Source organism: Cyrtonyx montezumae, unplaced genomic scaffold (genome assembly GCF_038088225.1).
Source record: "Cyrtonyx montezumae isolate F1298 unplaced genomic scaffold, pur_monq_1.0 scaffold_14, whole genome shotgun sequence".
Taxonomy (NCBI): Eukaryota; Metazoa; Chordata; class Aves; order Galliformes; family Odontophoridae; genus Cyrtonyx; species Cyrtonyx montezumae.
The window spans coordinates 4,611,631-4,628,946 of NW_027071870.1; the positions used below are offsets into that span (position 1 = coordinate 4,611,631).

The 17,316-nt window shown below is 36.2% G+C and overlaps 1 protein-coding gene across 3 annotated transcripts in view; it reads left to right on the forward strand.

Annotated features, from left to right (window-relative positions):
* Nucleotides 1-1,234: 1,234 nt before the first annotated feature.
* LOC136045442 (ATP-dependent translocase ABCB1-like) overlaps nucleotides 1,235-17,316 on the forward strand; it is a 35,345-nt gene continuing 19,263 nt past the window's right edge. Inside the window, exons 1-13 of one of the 3 annotated variants that reach the window (XM_065731305.1) lie at nucleotides 1,235-1,324; nucleotides 1,427-1,642; nucleotides 1,779-1,835; nucleotides 2,040-2,171; nucleotides 2,923-2,977; nucleotides 5,314-5,461; nucleotides 6,113-6,176; nucleotides 10,440-10,631; nucleotides 11,221-11,392; nucleotides 12,283-12,407; nucleotides 13,059-13,230; nucleotides 14,960-15,073; nucleotides 16,348-16,458. In XM_065731305.1, coding sequence (XP_065587377.1) covers nucleotides 2,077-2,171; nucleotides 2,923-2,977; nucleotides 5,314-5,461; nucleotides 6,113-6,176; nucleotides 10,440-10,631; nucleotides 11,221-11,392; nucleotides 12,283-12,407; nucleotides 13,059-13,230; nucleotides 14,960-15,073; nucleotides 16,348-16,458 — 1,248 coding nt within the window. In that variant the 5' untranslated portion in view covers nucleotides 1,235-1,324; nucleotides 1,427-1,642; nucleotides 1,779-1,835; nucleotides 2,040-2,076. Of the gene's footprint in view, nucleotides 1,325-1,426; nucleotides 1,651-1,778; nucleotides 1,836-2,039; nucleotides 2,172-2,922; nucleotides 2,978-5,313; nucleotides 5,462-6,112; nucleotides 6,177-10,439; nucleotides 10,632-11,220; nucleotides 11,393-12,282; nucleotides 12,408-13,058; nucleotides 13,231-14,959; nucleotides 15,074-16,347; nucleotides 16,459-17,316 lie in introns of those variants that run through there. The other 2 variants (XM_065731304.1, XM_065731306.1) reach the window with 2 other exon arrangements.

The following is a 17,316-nucleotide window of genomic DNA, read 5'->3' on the forward strand; positions in this document are numbered from 1 at the left end:
AGTGGATGTAAATTATGCTATTGCAAAAAGCACAAGTTAAAACCTAGAAATATACCCATTAACTTTTGTGGATAGAAGTCAATACATGTATTTCAGAATGACCAATCACCATAAGGCACTTTTATTTGCTAACCTCTGGCTTTTTTCTTGACCAGCGGTGGCAAATTACATTTTCAGATGTAATCCTCACTGACAAATCCTTGTATTCCAAAAACATTTTTAAAAGTACTCTTTTTTTTCCCCAAAATGTCGATGTTACAGATACACATGACTAAAAGGGAGAAAACTGGTAACAGTTTTGTCCAAACAAACTGGTATGAAACTTACAGAGAAATTCTTATAAATCTACTTGTTTTCTAGGACAGGGTTTTTTTATTTGACTTTTTATACATTTCAAACATGTAAAGGTATTTAATTTATCTATTTTCATATTCAATGCATACATTGAAATAATAACTGTTAAATAGTATCATTAATTTATTTAAAATATTCTAAATTTCTTTTGTGTTTATTATATACAGTACTGCCAATTGATGCTGGTAAGCATTTCAAAAATAAACATTTCACAATACAACAAATGGTCCAATCCAATCAATTTAGAATCTGAATAGGCATTCACAAATCAGAAGAATTCTACCTGAGCAAATTTCTGCTGACCAGAGCTTATTCGAAGCCACTTCTAAATTGTATCTGTAACTCATCTTGCTGTTCTGCAGTTACTGAAATGAGAAAGAATACACACTAGCACAGTTACTAACAAGACATATGTTGTTAAGTGCCCTTGATCACTTCAGAAGTTATCCTACCAATGTGTACAAATATCTGAAGGGTGAGTGCAAAGAGGGTGGGGCCAGGTTCCGTTCAGTGGTGCCCAGTGCGGGGACAAGAGGCAGTGAGCACAGATCAGAACACGAGGTTCCCCACAAACCCTAGGAGCATTTCTGTGTGTGTAGGTGCCGGAGCACTGGCACAGGTACCCAGGAGCTGTGTGTGGGGTCTCCCTTGGAGATCTGCAGAAACCACCTGGACGTGGCATGGGCACCTGCTCTGGGCAGCCCTGCTGCAGCAGGGGACAGGCCACCTGTACTCAAAGGTCTCTGCCAACATCAGCCACGCTGTGGCTGTGATTCTGTTACTGCGGTAAGATCCTGTTTTCCTTGCAGGTTATATTATTCTCTGGATTAGGACTGGAAGAAGGAGAAAGAAAGAAAAGATTAGCCCACTGCTTTTGTGTTATTCAGTTTCATTCTCACTGGGTGCTCAAGAATGGATTCACCTTTAAGTGTTACTGTCACCTGGAACAATCCACACTGTATCTGATAAGGTAAGAAGGGATTTCTGGTAGATTTAAAGGGCATAATTAGGCAGAAGTGTGACTACTCAGATGTATTTTCACATGTAACTACTTGTTAAATATTCCCTTTAGGAAAGGGAGGCAGAGTCCAAAGTGCATACACTTTACTCCGCAGAATAGATAAGGCAACGAGAGAAAAAAAAAAAACACAAGGGAAAGCTGTTCATCATTTCTGTTTTGCATAAGAAGAACAAAGTCCACCCACGCTGCTTGTCCTAGTCATATTAATCTGTCGATTTTTGAATGATCTTTCAGAGAACTTGAAGCAAACTGAGAACAACTTGCATGGTGAGTCAGTGCACTTCTATTTAAACCTGAGATATTTTATTAAATTCACTAACATCTAAAACTCCAGATAGCTTCATTCCTTTCTAGTAAATATATATTTTCTCTTTTTTTTTTTTTAATTTATACTGAATTACAGAAAATATAATGCTTCTAGCATTCATGTGAGATTAAATGAAAGATCCACAGCTTTCAAGTAGGTAAAACAAAAAAAGTAAGCATTTGTAAGCAAACTCAAAACATCTCTGCTTCTTTCAACAGCTCTATACTTACCCATTGCTAGGATTCACCTGTGAAGTGTGATATTAATAATTTTATTCATTTCAATAAGTATATTTTTCTGTCAAAAAAGTGGTCATTGAGATTCCTGTCCTTTGCTTAATACTTGTATGTTTTTCAGTATTATTTTACAGATACCTATCCTAAATAAATTTAAAATGCATTCTGAAGGTGAAAAGCAGAAGTTTACTGTAGATGGAAATAAATATGAGATGGCTACCTCCATTCAGGATCAAGATCCAGAAGGCCAAAAGTAAATATTCTTAAACACTGTAAACATGTTCTTTACGGAAGCATATAAGATTACTTAGTTAATATTTTATGGAATTTCATATTTTAATTTATTTTATTTTAATGAGATAGCCTAATAGCAGAAAGCCCAGCTTACAATTAACATTTGTTGACATATTCACTTGGTGCAGAAGGATGAAGAAAGTTCTTTTTTTACTAAAGACAAATTGTCCACAGGACTGAATACTATTTATTGAAAAGCAATTCCAAAATATGACTAATTTGATGTTAGAATACACATTTGCATATGACATCATCAGACTAAAAAGATATTAAAATTCAAAATATGTCAGGGATCTGAAGTTTTACATACTTTTAATTAATTCCACTCTCCTTGTGTGAGAAAATCTAATTCTATAAGTTATCTTCCATTTTCCTGTTTTGAAATCTATATATTGCTTTAGTTCAAAGCTTCCCCACTCTGACAGTGGAACCACCAGCTCCTGTTGGGGTTATTGTAACCTTGAGATGGGATAACTGTGAAGGACTTGATTTGAATTTATAGTAGTCAGGAGCTAATGGGCTGATGCTATTTATGTACCTGGAGGTTTAAATACAATTCTTAATAAATCACATTTTTTTTTATACAGGCTTGTTTCCCACACAATTATTTCTTAATTATATTTTAACAGAATAGTATTAATATATTGCATTAATATTTTTTGGAAATACTGTTGGTTTTAAAATGCACTAAAAATATCACGTCTCTTAAGGGAGGGAAAGAAGAAGAAAGTGGAAAAGCCTAAAATGGTCAGCCCGTTAGCGCTGGTAAGATTTACGCTATACCTATATATGGGTACATGTATTTACCCACATGCACATTTTAAAGTTCAATATTTTAAATGCTTTAAATAATGTTGGAGTACTACATATATGGTCTTGTCTGTTACCAAATACTATGATACTACAGAGTATTGAATATACTATGGCAACTAAGCCGTTCTTTTGGTGGATGTAGTTGTATTAAAGAAATTATCTTACTACTGTTATGTATGCTTAGAAGCCTTCCCTGAATAGGTCATCATGCTAAATTTGTTCTCGATTTCTTCTTATATTAATATTTCCATGTTTCCTTGTTTCTTCCAACACAATGAAAATGGAGTCCTTATATCTAAGACTACATATGTCATACTGTCCTCTAAATTACCTAAGTCACACCCTAATCACACATATCTCCCTATTACTCATTAGGCTGTCACCAGAGTTGGTAGTAAAGGGTACCACCGTGGCACGCATTGAATTTAAGATTAAAAATTGCATAATCCAAGTACTTTAAGTTGCTGAAAGCTTGTTTTCTTTATATTTCAAAATAATTTGTTAATGTTCAATCAAATAAATCCCAGATACTCTACTAGTAAACTGAAATATTCTACATTTTGCAGATGTAGTGGGCATACTAAACAAGAATCATATAAAAATGAATAGTAATAAAACTACAGCCCAAGGTTTTGGCCCGTGATCCAGTTTTGTTTTGCTGTATCAGCTTGCACTTGTACAATTACAGTAACACTGTAATTTAAATCAATTCAAACACTGGAATGTGCTGCCTAGGGCGGTGGTGAGGTCACCAACCCTGGAGGTATTCAACGAACATTTACAAGTTGTGTTGAGGGACATGGTTTAATGAGAACTATTGATGATGGTTGGACTGGATGATCTTATAGGTCTCTTCCAACCTTGGTGACTCTATGATTCTATGATTCTAATACAATTAGTATAGTGCAGAATCCGCCCAATGGCTTTCCATCTGTTATCCAGCGGGACCTGGGAAGAATTTTTCTCTGCTATCCAGAGAGACCTGTACAGGCTGGAGGGGTGGGCCCATGCCAACCACATAAAGTTTAACAAAGACAAGTACAAAGCCCTGCGTCTGGATTGGGGCAATCTGAAGTACAGATACAAGTTGGGTAGAGAATGGCTTGAGAGCTGCCCTGAGGAGAAGGATTTGGGAGTGTTGATTGATGAGAGATTCAACATGAGTCAGCAGCGTGTGCTTGCAGCCCAGAAGGCCAACCGTATACAGGACTGCATCAAGAGAAATGTAACCAACAGGTCAAGGGTGGTGATTCTGCCCCTCTTCTCCCATGAGACTCCACCAGGAGCACTGCATCCTCTTCTGGGGCCCCCAACACAAGAAGGACATAGAGTTGTTGAGCAGGACTAGAGGAGGGCCACAAGGATGGCACCTTCCCTATGAGGACAGGCTGGGAAAGTTGGAGCTCTTCAGCCTAGAGGAGAGAAGGCTCCAAGGTGATCTTATGGCAGCTTTCCAGTACCTGAAGGGGGCCTGCAGGAAAGTTTAGGAGGGACTTTTTATAAAGGCAGATAGTGACAGGATGAGGGGAAATTGTTTTAAACTGGAAGTAGGTAGATTTAGACTAGATATCAGGAACAAATTATTTACTGTGAGGTTGGTGAGACACTGGAACAGGCTGCCCAGTGACGTTGTGAATGCCCCCTCCCTGAAACCATTCAGGGCCAGGCTGCATGGGGCTGTGAACAATCTGGTCTAGAGGGAGGTGTCCCTGTTTATAGCAGGGGTGTTGGAACTGGATGTTCTTAAAGGTCCTTTCCAACTCAAACTATTCTAAGATTCTATAAAAGAAGAGATGTTGAATTAAGTAGAAAGAGGTATTTAGCAATTCAGTAAGATTTGATAATATGTATGGTACATTAGGAATATTTTTTCTAACTCTATGTGATTAATTTATGATAAAAAATAATCGTTGCCTTAATTACCGCAATGCTATTACATTTTTCTATATTCTGAACTTCAAATAACATAATTCAAGAGAACAAATTGCATTGTTTTTATGTTACCTCTATTCCCTCCATTGATAATTTGATATGATGATAAATGTAAATTGTACAGATATCTAGATTGGAAAGCTCATTATATAGAAGTTCTTATATTAGAATAATTTATTTCTATACATCTAAGTCATTTTATAAATTTAACTGAAAAGTGGATAAAGTTGCAGCTCTGTGAAAACTAGGTATACATGTATTCATAGCTTTCTCTTGACTTTCATGATTTTGTAGTCATTACATTGTGTTAACATTTGAATACCCCAGTGAAAATTAATTTCTCTGCTTGTTCACAGTTTCGATACTCCAGTTGCACAGATAAATTATTAATGGTATTTGGCTCTCTCTTGGCAATAGCCCATGGAAGCAGTCTCCCAATTGCAATGATAATTTTTGGTGACATGACTGATAGCTTTGTTACTTCTGGTGACAGAAATTTTACAGGTAAAAATATGTCCTGTGCAGAGAACAATGACTCATATTTAGAAAACAACTAGGGAAATCTGAGCATGCTAACATACTGTGCTGTCAATTAGTAACTGTTCTGTTTGATCCAACAGAAAACATACTATCATAAATGAAAATATTCATTTTTTTCTTGTTTCAGTTTGGTCAGTAGCCTTCTTTGCTAAATCAGAAGAACAAAATCAAACACAGAGTGGTAGGCATGTACTGAATGATACCAAAGTGAGGAGTGATACTGACACTTTGGTATCAACTCACACTTGCATCAGATTGTCCCCTGAAATCAAATGTTAGATGTTGAACTTGTGAACAGGCTTGTTGCCTGGAATATTCCATAAAAAAATATTAACCATTTAAATATATCTCAATGGTGATACAGAAAAATCACATAATTATCTTCTGTCCCACATCAATTTTTATTATTCTTCTTTAAGACAGAAATTTGGGCTTATGAAACCTTTTGTTTTTGGCATTATACAAATGCCTTCTGTTTTCAGAGGAAAAAAAAGAGAAAAAAAAAAGAAAAAAAAAAACCTAAGAAGGTAATGAATATTGCTGAAAATAATGTGGGGAAACAAATTTGTTTAAACTTGTTCTATCAAAATTATTTACTCTTCTTTCCTTTCTAAGGAAACCTTTCTGGACTGAATTCCTCTGAAGAGTTTCTTAACAAGCTGGAAGAAGATATGACAAGGTAATTAGAAATTGACATTTCCTCTTTTATTTTTTTGACAGAGGTGCACATTTCTTGCTAAATTGTTCTTCTCCCATATATATATTGCATACTTGAAACATCATAAAAGCAATGGTTTTTTGGAATAATGTATACAACTGCAGATTTGCATATGAGACTACTGAAGACACTGGGAGGTTTTGTAAACATTCACAACAATTCACAAAAAATTCCCTGTCCCTTTTATTCTCCTTCATCCCATTCCTTTTTCACTGGTGCTCTATGCCTAAGCATTTGCTTCCTTCCTCTTTCCCTTCCTCTGAATTTATAAGCATTATAAAGTGTTATCAGCATTATAAGTGTTTTTTATGCTGAAAAATTAATTGATAATCATCCATCAATTTCTTCAGCTATATTGATTCTCTGATAAAAAGCAGAATCAAAATTGACAGATAGTTTCTTGCCAAAGCACCAAGTTTGGCTAAAATATCTGAGCTACAGAAAACACAGGCTTGGATTAAATGCAGCTTTAAACCTAGCATTTGAGAGCTGTCAATAGCAAAAGACAATTATCAGTATGTGCTTCTGCTACAAAAGAGGGATACTGAAAATTAATAGAGAAAACAAGCAGAAACTTCAGCTGCTAATGGGTGCACTTTGTTCAGGGTATTTACTAAGTGCTGTTAGAGGACTTGGTTTATGAAGGATGTCTAAAGTTTATATGCATTTTCTTGTACCACTTCAACTTCTTTTCTTTTGATTGAAGTTTGCTCCCATTAGGTGATGAAAAACATTTGAGATTTCAGGAAGCCAGTCTAATGTGGCCTTCAAGGCAATTGTTTTTTCAAATGAAAATATCTTAATCTCTGAACTCATATCATGTCTCACTTAAAAGGAATAGGAACCCTCCCTTCACCTTCAGCAACTATTGTCTAGGAGTCGAAACAGATTAAAGAACAGAGTACAGGAGAACAGAACTGACAAAAAGAAAGTGTAAATGTGAGTATAGAGTTCAGTAACTAAAGGTTGAGAACTACCTGTTCTCATGGCCCTAAGAGTTGGTCTGTATGAGGGAATGACTTGTTAGCATCCTGCATGTAACTGTGTCATTTAAACAGTAAGTCTGAAAGAAAGTATGCGTGCTCTCACAGCAGCCCGAACTTCTATTCAGAACGTAATTGTAGAACAAGGGCTCACAGAATTATAGAACTGTAAGGGTTGGAAGAGACCTTTGGAGATCACCCAGCTCAACTCTCTGCTAAAGCAGGTTCCCTACTGCAGGTCACCCAGGAAAGTAACCAGGAGGGTTTTGGACGTCTTCAGAGAAGGAGACTCCAAAACATCTCTGAGCTGCCTGTTCCAGACATTAATTCCTCACGTTAAGAGTTCTCTTTCATGGGGCCCTTGTGCTCATGCCCCTTTGATGGTGGTTTACACCACCAAAGAGATCCTGGCCCCATCTACTTGACCCCTGCCCTTTAGATATTTATAAGAATTGATAGGATCCCCCCTCCGTTTTCTCCAGGCTGAACAGTCCCATATCTCTCAGCCCTTCCTCATCAGGGAGACGCTCCCAATCATCTTTGCAGCCCTCCACTGGACTCTCTCTAGAAGTTCCCTGTTTTTCTTGAACTGAGGAGCCCAGAACTGGACCCAGCGCTCCAGGTGCGGCCTCACCAGGGCAGAGCAAAGCAGGTGAGGATCGCCTCCCTCAACCTGCTGGCCATGCTCTTTTTAATGCACCCTAGGATGCTATCGGCCTTCTTGGCTGCAAGGCTCATGGCCATCCTGTTGTCCAGCAGAACACACAGGTCCTTCTCCGCCAAGCTCTTCTCCAGCAGGTCATCCTTTCATCTGTACTGGTGCATGCAGTTATTCCTCCCCAAGTTTAGGACTCTGCATATGCTCTTGTATGGCTTTTTAACAGCATAGGTATAGGTTCACTTTTCTGAGGTCTCTGAACTTTCCAAATCATGTTCATTAGTTTGAAGAAGCAGCTGTTTGTACCCACCTTCAGTGTCTCTAAGTATGCCTGTCAGCAGGTATAGTAACAATAAACACTGTTTACAAGATCAAAGTTCATACACAGGTGTATTCAACTGTATATGCATATTTGGTTATGGTTTCTACTCAGATAATAGTTCTGTTTCTCAAAAGAAAATGAACAATCAATGTACAATGCAGGAGCACTTTCTGGTTAGTGAGTTTCAGCAGCAAAGTTATAGAATGTATTTCATTAGCGTGAAAGTTGTAAAGATATCAATCCCTTTTCTAACAATGTATCATGAAACAAAGTCTAAACATAAAACCATCCTATGATGTGATATAACATCATAAAGTAATCACCTGAAGTAATTACTGCTGAGTTTTCCTGCAGTATCCTTGATATCATTATTAAGGTAGTTTCTATGAAGAAGATCAAGGTCAATATTCAACTAATCAACCTTTACATGGATTAGATATTAACCCATTTTATTAATCAGTTTAGATACAGTTCATTTCATAATGATTGCAGTTCCAAAGTCCCTGACTAAAACATACAGCATTTTAGCCACTGGAAGAACTATACTAAAATCTGAGAAGTTTCAGTTATAAAGCCTTGTTTTCCTTCTCTGAGCAGAGCATTCTCACACAGACTACTATAAGTAGCTCCTGACAAATCTTATGCTACAGTTCTAGAGAATCAGAATGGCTAACCTGCTACTTGTGAGTGAAATCCAAAAGGTTTTAAAGCTTTTTTTTTTTCCCCCACCATCATTCTCTTCTATGTAGATGCAGTTTTTTATAAATATGTTATATGCACCATAAATATTTAGCGATTATCTTTGATCATACGTTCAGGGATCAGTTCAGTTACATTCAGCTACACTCAGTTATATTCAATTACATAGCCCTGTCAAAAAGGATCCGGGGATACTGGTGGATGGCAGCTGGACATGAGCCAGCACTGTGCCCTTGCAGTCCAGAAAGCCATCTGTATCCTGGGCTGCATCAAAAGCAGCGTGCCCAGCAGGTCTGGGAGCTGATCCTGCCCCTTTACTCTGTGCTGTGAGACTTCACCTGGAGTACTGCATCCACATCTGGAGTCCTCAGTACAGGAGAGATATGGTCCTGTTGGAATGCATGAGAGGAGGGCCACAAAAATGATCCATGGGATGGAACACCTCTCTTATGAGGACAGGCTGAGAAAGCTGGGGCTGTCCAGCCTGGAAAACAGAAGGATCCGGAGAGACCTGAGAGCTGCCTTTCAGTACCTAAAAAGGGGCTCTAAAAAAGAGGGGGACACACTCATTAATTAGGTCCATTGTGACGGGACAAGAGGAGACAGTTTCAAACTAAAAGAGGGGAAGTTTAGTTTGGATGTAAGGGAGAAGTTTGTTACAATGGGTCTGGTGAGGCACTGGCACAGGTTGCCCAGAGAGCTGGTAGATGCCTCATCCCTGTGAGACATTCAAGGTCAGGCTGGACAGGGCACTGAGCACCTGGTCTAGCTGTAGGCATCCCTGCTCACTGCAGATGAGGTCCCTTCCAACTCAAACAATTCTATGATTCTATGTCTTCCCTGGTTTTCTTCTGGTTTAAGTTCACCAGAAGCTGGTTCTACACCAGTTCTGGTTCAAATCAGATCTGATTTGATTCTATTTGAACCTTTGAAAATTGTGGATCAAAATCATCTTCACTTTGAGAAATTTAGTGGCTCACATGTTCCTTTGTTTTCATACGATACTTTGCTCATAGCATAGAACTGAATTCACTTAGAAGTAAAATATTTGTTACAATATTTTTACTGGCATTTGCTTGAAATAGATGTATTCTCAAATGGGAAAATATCTGTAGCATGCATGCATATATATATATTTATAAACAAGCATGTTGTATTATATAAATGCATGAGAATATAACATACAAGTCTATATAGGTAGGCCTGTATGTATTAAATAAAAAAATGCCATGGTGTTTATGGAAATGACATGACACATGTAATCAGAAAGGACATTGCATCTGAAATACGGTCCTAAAATCACCTTCTGAGATCATTTTAATTTTATATACTATACTGCCAAGAAGAAAAGGTAATTCCTGTCTAACAGCAGCATAATTTGTCTTATTATGTCTTGGAAAACCAGTATTAATTACTACGCATAGAAATCTATGACAGTTTAAAAAGAAGTATGAATTCTGATATAAACACATAAACTCTAATTCAGGTCTAAACCAGAAGCTAAATACAAGTCACCAAGGTAAACACAGACTAGCAAGGTAATTATTTATTTCTTCCTGCAGATATGCATACTACTATTCTGCAATAGCAGCTGCTGTTCTTGTTGCTGCTTATGTCCAGACCTCATTCTGGACACTGGCAGCAGGCCGACAAGTTAAAAAAATTAGAGAAAAATTTTTTCATGCGATTATGAGACAAGAAATTGGATGGTTTGATGTAAATGATGCGGGAGAACTTAACACTCGTCTCATAGAGTAAGTACACTATATTATCTGCAATGTTATTTTACCTTAATATGCTTGTAAGGATTGTAAGAATTTTCTGGTTTTGATTTTTTAAATTTATTTCTTTATGACTCTCATACAAATTATCTCATGGAAGGATCTGCATAGTGTGCAATTAACCTCATGAAAAGAAGAGATGAAGTTCTGTGCACACTGGGAGCTGAGCAAGCTGATGACGAGCCCCAGTAGTGTGAACAGCTTTAATTGCTTGACAAGCTATTCCTCCCTCCTTGTTTACAGGAATGTTTTAACTGCTCCTCCAGACATCCCACAGTTTCCAAATAGATCCAAAATTAGAGATTAAAAAAGTGAGAGTAACATTGCACTGTAAGCAAATTTTTGCCTTCTCAGAGGTGAATGGGTTTATAGCATTACATTCTCACATAAAACAAAAATTTCCTATGACCACATTATATACTGCTCTATCTTTAAGCAAACTGTTGGCAACTCACTGAACAATAAAGGCTTTTTTTCTACACAGATGCCCATGTAAAGAAATTGAAAACTTTTCTGTGCTTTATACATTTACCTTTATGTCTGAATGTAATTTGTTTTTCAGTGATGTCAGCAAGATTAATGAAGGAATAGGTGACAAAATTGGATTGCTTATTCAATCAGAAACTACATTTTTAACAGGATTTATTGTTGGTCTCATAAGAGGATGGAAATTAACCCTTGTAATACTTGCAGTCAGTCCTGTCTTAGGACTTTCAGCAGCCCTCTGGGCAAAGGTAGGTTGATACATGTTCAATGTTAGGTTTTAAGCAGGGTAGATAATTGCATGATTCTACATATCTGTATTTGTACAGTTGAAGTGTACTGCTTAGAACAATTACAGTGGCTTTAGAGAACATCTATGAACATAATCTGGATTGTGTATAAATGCCCTCGGGTTGTTTGAATTTTTTACCTCTGGTGAATTGTGTGACTGTGTGGTGATTGGCTTTAATTTGAAGCAGTTCTTGCCAATATAGCATATTTTATACAGAAAATGAGGCAAATCATACCAGTTAAATACACATCTCTAACTGTTAAGAATACATTTCTTCTGTATAAAGGAATAATTGCACTTCCTGGATAATACTCAAATAAATTACACCAAGCTGTGATCACTTAAATGACAGAAGTAACATGGGATTGGAGTGACTTAAATTTGCAGTTCAGACTTCTTCAGTTTGTATAGTCCTTCTGTTAAATTTCAAAGATGATATAATCTTATTTGTCTCAAGCATGTTAGGGAAGATGTCAGAGTAGAGAGGCATTTGCCACGTGTATTCTAGCTGACAGTTGTTTCAGACTATGACCAAATAGTATAAGTCTTAAGCCCTCTGGCTAAATTAGCCAATGATGAGAATGGGCTGAGGAGACCTGCATGAGGAGAACCCCACCAGCTCAGCATAAGTGGTCATCTACTCTCTTGCAATTGATGAAAGATTGGAAAATCCAGCCCAAAGATGATGAATTATCTGACTGAATTCGTAACGTAATTAAGAATGTCGATGTTGAACACTCCTGTGCTTGTACACAGTCAAAAGGCTTCACAATGGCTTTTATCAGTTAAGTGCTTGAGTTCATTCTGCTTCTCTTAAGTCATTCTTAAGAATATTTGATCCTGTATTAGATTCTCACTGCATTCACTGACAAAGAGCAAGCTGCATATGCAAAAGCAGGAGCTGTTGCAGAGGAAGTTCTGGGTGCAGTCCGTACTGTAATAGCTTTTGGAGGACAAGAAAAAGAAATTAAAAGGTAAGAACAATGCTCGCTTTCTTTGCACTTCCTGCACTTCTAGGGCCTTGGACTAGAAATTGTTTGTTACTGACTTCTATGTGTCAACTGACAATTCAATACTTTTCAAGAAACTGACAAATTAAGTTGAGATATTGTCTCTACTCTGGAAACTGCACAAGCTACTTCAAACAGCAAGTGACAGCTTTAAACAAAAGAAGTCCTGCTATGAGAAACAATGATGGCATCTTTGTTAATCTGGTTACTCCGTAGGGGTCTTTCAAACAATATTTCTATTTCCACTTCACTGCAGAAAAACATTGTTATGATATGTCTTAACCTTCTTAAACTAATAATGATAATCTCAAAACCTGTCACAAAGGGTTCAGAGTTCACTCAACTCTGGGTTATTTAAGGAACTCACATGCAATTTCTGAGTGCAATATCCTTTTTTATTTTTTGCCTGCCAGATCAACTGATGTTGGCATTTTTTTTATTATTATCTTAGTTATCCCTATGCCTGACTACCCGGCTTGCCTTTTTACCTCCTCAGGATTATATATTATACACTGCATACCTTGTGATACCTACAACAAATTCACCCACAGATTTTGGTGCTGCGTGCCATGGTTGATTCCTGACTGCATCTCAAACTCCTTGTTTTTTTTTCAGATATCATAAAAATTTAGAAGATGCTAAACGTATTGGAATAAGAAAGGCTATTACATCTAATATTTCTATGGGTGCTGCTTTCTTACTGATATATGCATCATATGCACTGGCCTTCTGGTATGGAACTACATTGGTCCTAACCGATGACTACACTATTGGCAATGTTCTTACAGTGAGTATTTATCAGTAACTTCCCAATTCTATTCAGAAATATTTCACTTTAGTGTATTTTGGGAACTTAATTGGGTTTATTCTTCCTACCAAAAAATATTCTTGTAAAAATGTCTACATTTTTTGTGATGGTATTTCAAATCAAACCAAATAAAACATATTGCTTTAATTTGTTTCTACATCTTTTCTGACTTCTATAACTATATGCTGATATAGAAACAGCTCAATTAGAAACTGAAGCATGGTATCCTTCCTAGCTGCTGTTTATTTTCAGATTTGTGGGTCTGAATACGATTTCAGGATGCAGAAAGAATTTTTTTTTTAAGTGAGGTGTGGTCTGATCTTGATACTATTCTTGTATTTTGCTCCATAAGCCTCTGGAATCTCTTCTCACAATTTTTAGAAAGCATTGAGAAGTAATATAAGACTAGAATATATGTCTCCATCTTACAACCAAGGGAAGAAAAGCATGATTCATTCATCATAACTTAAGCTCATCTCTTGATGTGGCAACCATTCTATTTTTGTATGAGATATCAAAGTAATGTGGCAAAAAATACAATTTCTTCAACCACAAGGAAGACCAGCCAGGACATTTCTTGAAAGCTACCTGCTTTTTTGTTTGTTAGCTTGTTTTGCTTATGTTTATTCGGATTTGATTAAAAAAAAAAAAAATCTGATATGAGATATTGGCTCTTTGGAACCTTTGCCAAGAAAGACTATTTTTTTAAGGGCAGACTGGCATACAGAACATTTCAATCACGTTCAGACAATTACTCATGTTCTTTTTTGTGCAGTAGGTAGTCAAGCTTTGCTGAAATCTTTGCCAAAGAATGTTTGAATGCTAGAAGTTTATGTGTGTTCAAGGGGTGGCTGAACTAAATATGTGAAGTGAAATTCGTTGAAGGTTATTAAATATGGAAGACCAAAGTGCTTCAGGAAATCCTCTGAATACAGTTAAGAGTCCATCAAAACAGCAGGGAGAAGTAGAACAGCACTCTGCTCTGTTCTTACATGCCTTATTTTAGGTATCACATCTGTGAATGACCACTGTTGGGAAAAAGTAATGGATGTGATGAACCTTTGGTTTAATGTAATAATAACATTGGTGTTGTTATAACCTCTCTTTGAAGTGTGCCTTTTGAAATTAGCAAAAAGCTAGTATGTTTCTCCAAGCAGATAATATATTTCTACTTCTGTTCTTTTTTGTTTATTTGTTTGCCTTGTTTTATTCTTCTTGGTTGCTTGCATTTACTCTTTAATTCCAACAGGAGGAATGTTCATTTGTGGTGGGAAAGGAAAAATAAACCCTGTCGCTGAATGCAGAATGTACTTTGCAGATCAGTTTTGTTCCATTAAAATCTATATCCACCTTGAAGCAGAAATATACTTGTAGGTGTTTGGATAATATATGCTTGGATATATTAAAGAATTTATTATAAATCCTGAAAAATCAAGTGTCCATATATGGACACTTTTTTGTGGCATAAATTTCAAAAGTTTCATTCTCAGTCATCAGTTCATTTGCAACATTCACATTGGGCAGGATTATGGTTTTCATCTGACTCTTAAAAAAGTCTTTTGTTACTCTCTATTTAAGAGAGAGCCTTTCTTTTTTCCTTTAATTCTAGATTACTTAAACTGTCCCAAAGTTATCTAATATAAATAAATAAATGGAATTCTCTGCTTAAATAGGTCTTGATGTATGTCACCATAAACATTTCTTTCAGGTCTTTTTCTCTGTATTGATTGGAGCTTTCAGTATTGGACAGACTGCTCCAAGCATAGAGGCGTTTGCTAACGCAAGAGGAGCAGCCTATGCAATCTTCAATATCATAGACAATGTGAGTATCCTACTGTTGTTCAGAGACCTTTCTTTTTAAACTGTAAGCTCTATTTATGGACATTAAAGTGAGTAAAATAAGAAGTAATTCAAATACTTAACCTGATTTGTTTGGAAAACATATTTGAATATCAACACAGGTAAAGTTACCAAGCTACAAAAAAATTGATGCTGCCATTAATTCTAAACCTCAGTTCCATCTGGGTGGCTTATTTAAGGAAGGATAATAAATATATTTTTATTTAAATTCTGAGCAGAAAGGGGTAGAAAATGAATCTTTCCTATATTCAAATCATTGACAATATTTATGGTAAGTTTTTAATTGCTAAAAAGGCTAATTTTATTGCTGCTACATCTTTAGTAATTGACTGCAATAGTTAAATTCTAATTCCAGCCCATTGCAACAGTGCTAAAATAATCATCTATTTTCTCATAAGTAGAAATATTCTTATAAAAGCATATAGAATTCAAAATTATTAGTCATTTCCACTTTGCTTTTTTAGACTCTTGTTTCAAAGACACGGTACTGGATCACAGGATCAGTTAATGTTGAGGATATCCTGTAATGTTTTTATCAGGACGGTGACAGATAGAGATGTGATTACAACCAATGCAGGTATATGAGATAGGCTTCAAGGATAGTAGTGGCACCACCAGCAGCAAGAGTGTCTGCAAATCTATAAAACTATCTGGTAACCTGAATTTGTGCTTTCAGAGTCTGAAATCAGGAATGCTGTGATTTTACGAGCTAATGAAGATGGGTAACATGCAATTACACGTTTTTAATTGTTAAGACATGCTTTGAGTTGTAGACCTACCCCTTGATAACAGTGGAAATAGTAGCAATTAAGAACTTTGTTCTACTTAACAGTCAGTGAAGCAGTTCTTTCTCACAAACATGGTTTCAGCAAAGAGCAAAGCTCTCAATGAGCAGAGTATGAGCAGCTCATCAGAGATGATCTGCACAGGTTAATCAGACAGTGGAACAAATCTTGAAGTACAGCTAGCAATGGATACACTCTTAAAGACAATATATTAAACTCACATAAAATGTTAAAAGGAGAAATTATAAAAAATATTTTTGTATTAAAAATTCAGCAATGTAGTAGTGAGGCACTTCATGCAATTTACATGCTTCAAAAGTCTCCTTTAAGTCAGTTTAAAATTCTATTTAATATCTCTATAGAACAATTATACATTCTAGGACTTTGTTATGAGCAACAAAATAGTCATTAGGAAATGAACGTTTCCTCTGCTTATTTTTCTTTCACGCAGGAACCTCAAATTGACAGTTATTCAGATGCAGGCCACAAACCAGACCACGTTAAAGGGAACTTGGAATTCCAAAATGTTTTCTTCAATTACCCATCCAGACCAGATGTTGAGGTATTGTAAATGAAACTTAAAATGTGGATAATATGCTAAGAAACAAAAAGTGAAGTAAATGAAATTTTCTTGAAAATGTTTCCAGGTTGATTCTAAGTAATGTAAAAATACTATGTCATCACAATGACTTAACCTAGGATTTTTTGCATCTTAGCAAACGCTGTCATAAATTCAGAGACAGACATCTAAATGAATTCTGAAAATACCTTAATAATGAGTGTCATTGCACTCTGTAACTATTTCCCTCTCTTCCTTAAAAGAAAGTCACAGATCTGGGGATTGGGATGTTTCTTACTTTGGGTAGGCCAAAAGAAAAGACACACTTTTATTGACAAGCCATTCTTACTCATAAATGTAAGAAGAAGAAAAAAAAATAAGAAAAAAAAAGACACTGGCTTTTCCTGTTAACAATAAGATGAATTTAAGTGCTTGTTTGTTCTTCACATAGAAATATGAATGGAAAGGTACCTATTGATCTCAAGGGATTATGTTCTAAGTTTATACAAGTAAGACATGAACAGAGGAATTTCTCCCCTCTGGTTTCAGACAAAATTATAGAATGTTAAGGCTACAGCAAGCTATTAAAAAGTACCATATAAATTAATTATAGTAAAAAAGAAAAAGAATTTCAAGTAATTCTGAGGAGTTCATTTCTGCTTGAGCTACCTGATGGTAAAGTTAACTCTTCTTTGCAACAGGATTAAGTACAGCAAAACAACTGTCAGGCATGAAGACTGCAAGATACTTCCTACCTCATTAGACAGATTTTTCACCTATCCATAATCCCTTCTATGTTTTTATTTAGAAGCAGCCTAAATGGATTTTATTTTAGTATAGGAAAAAAGATCAGATCAATCA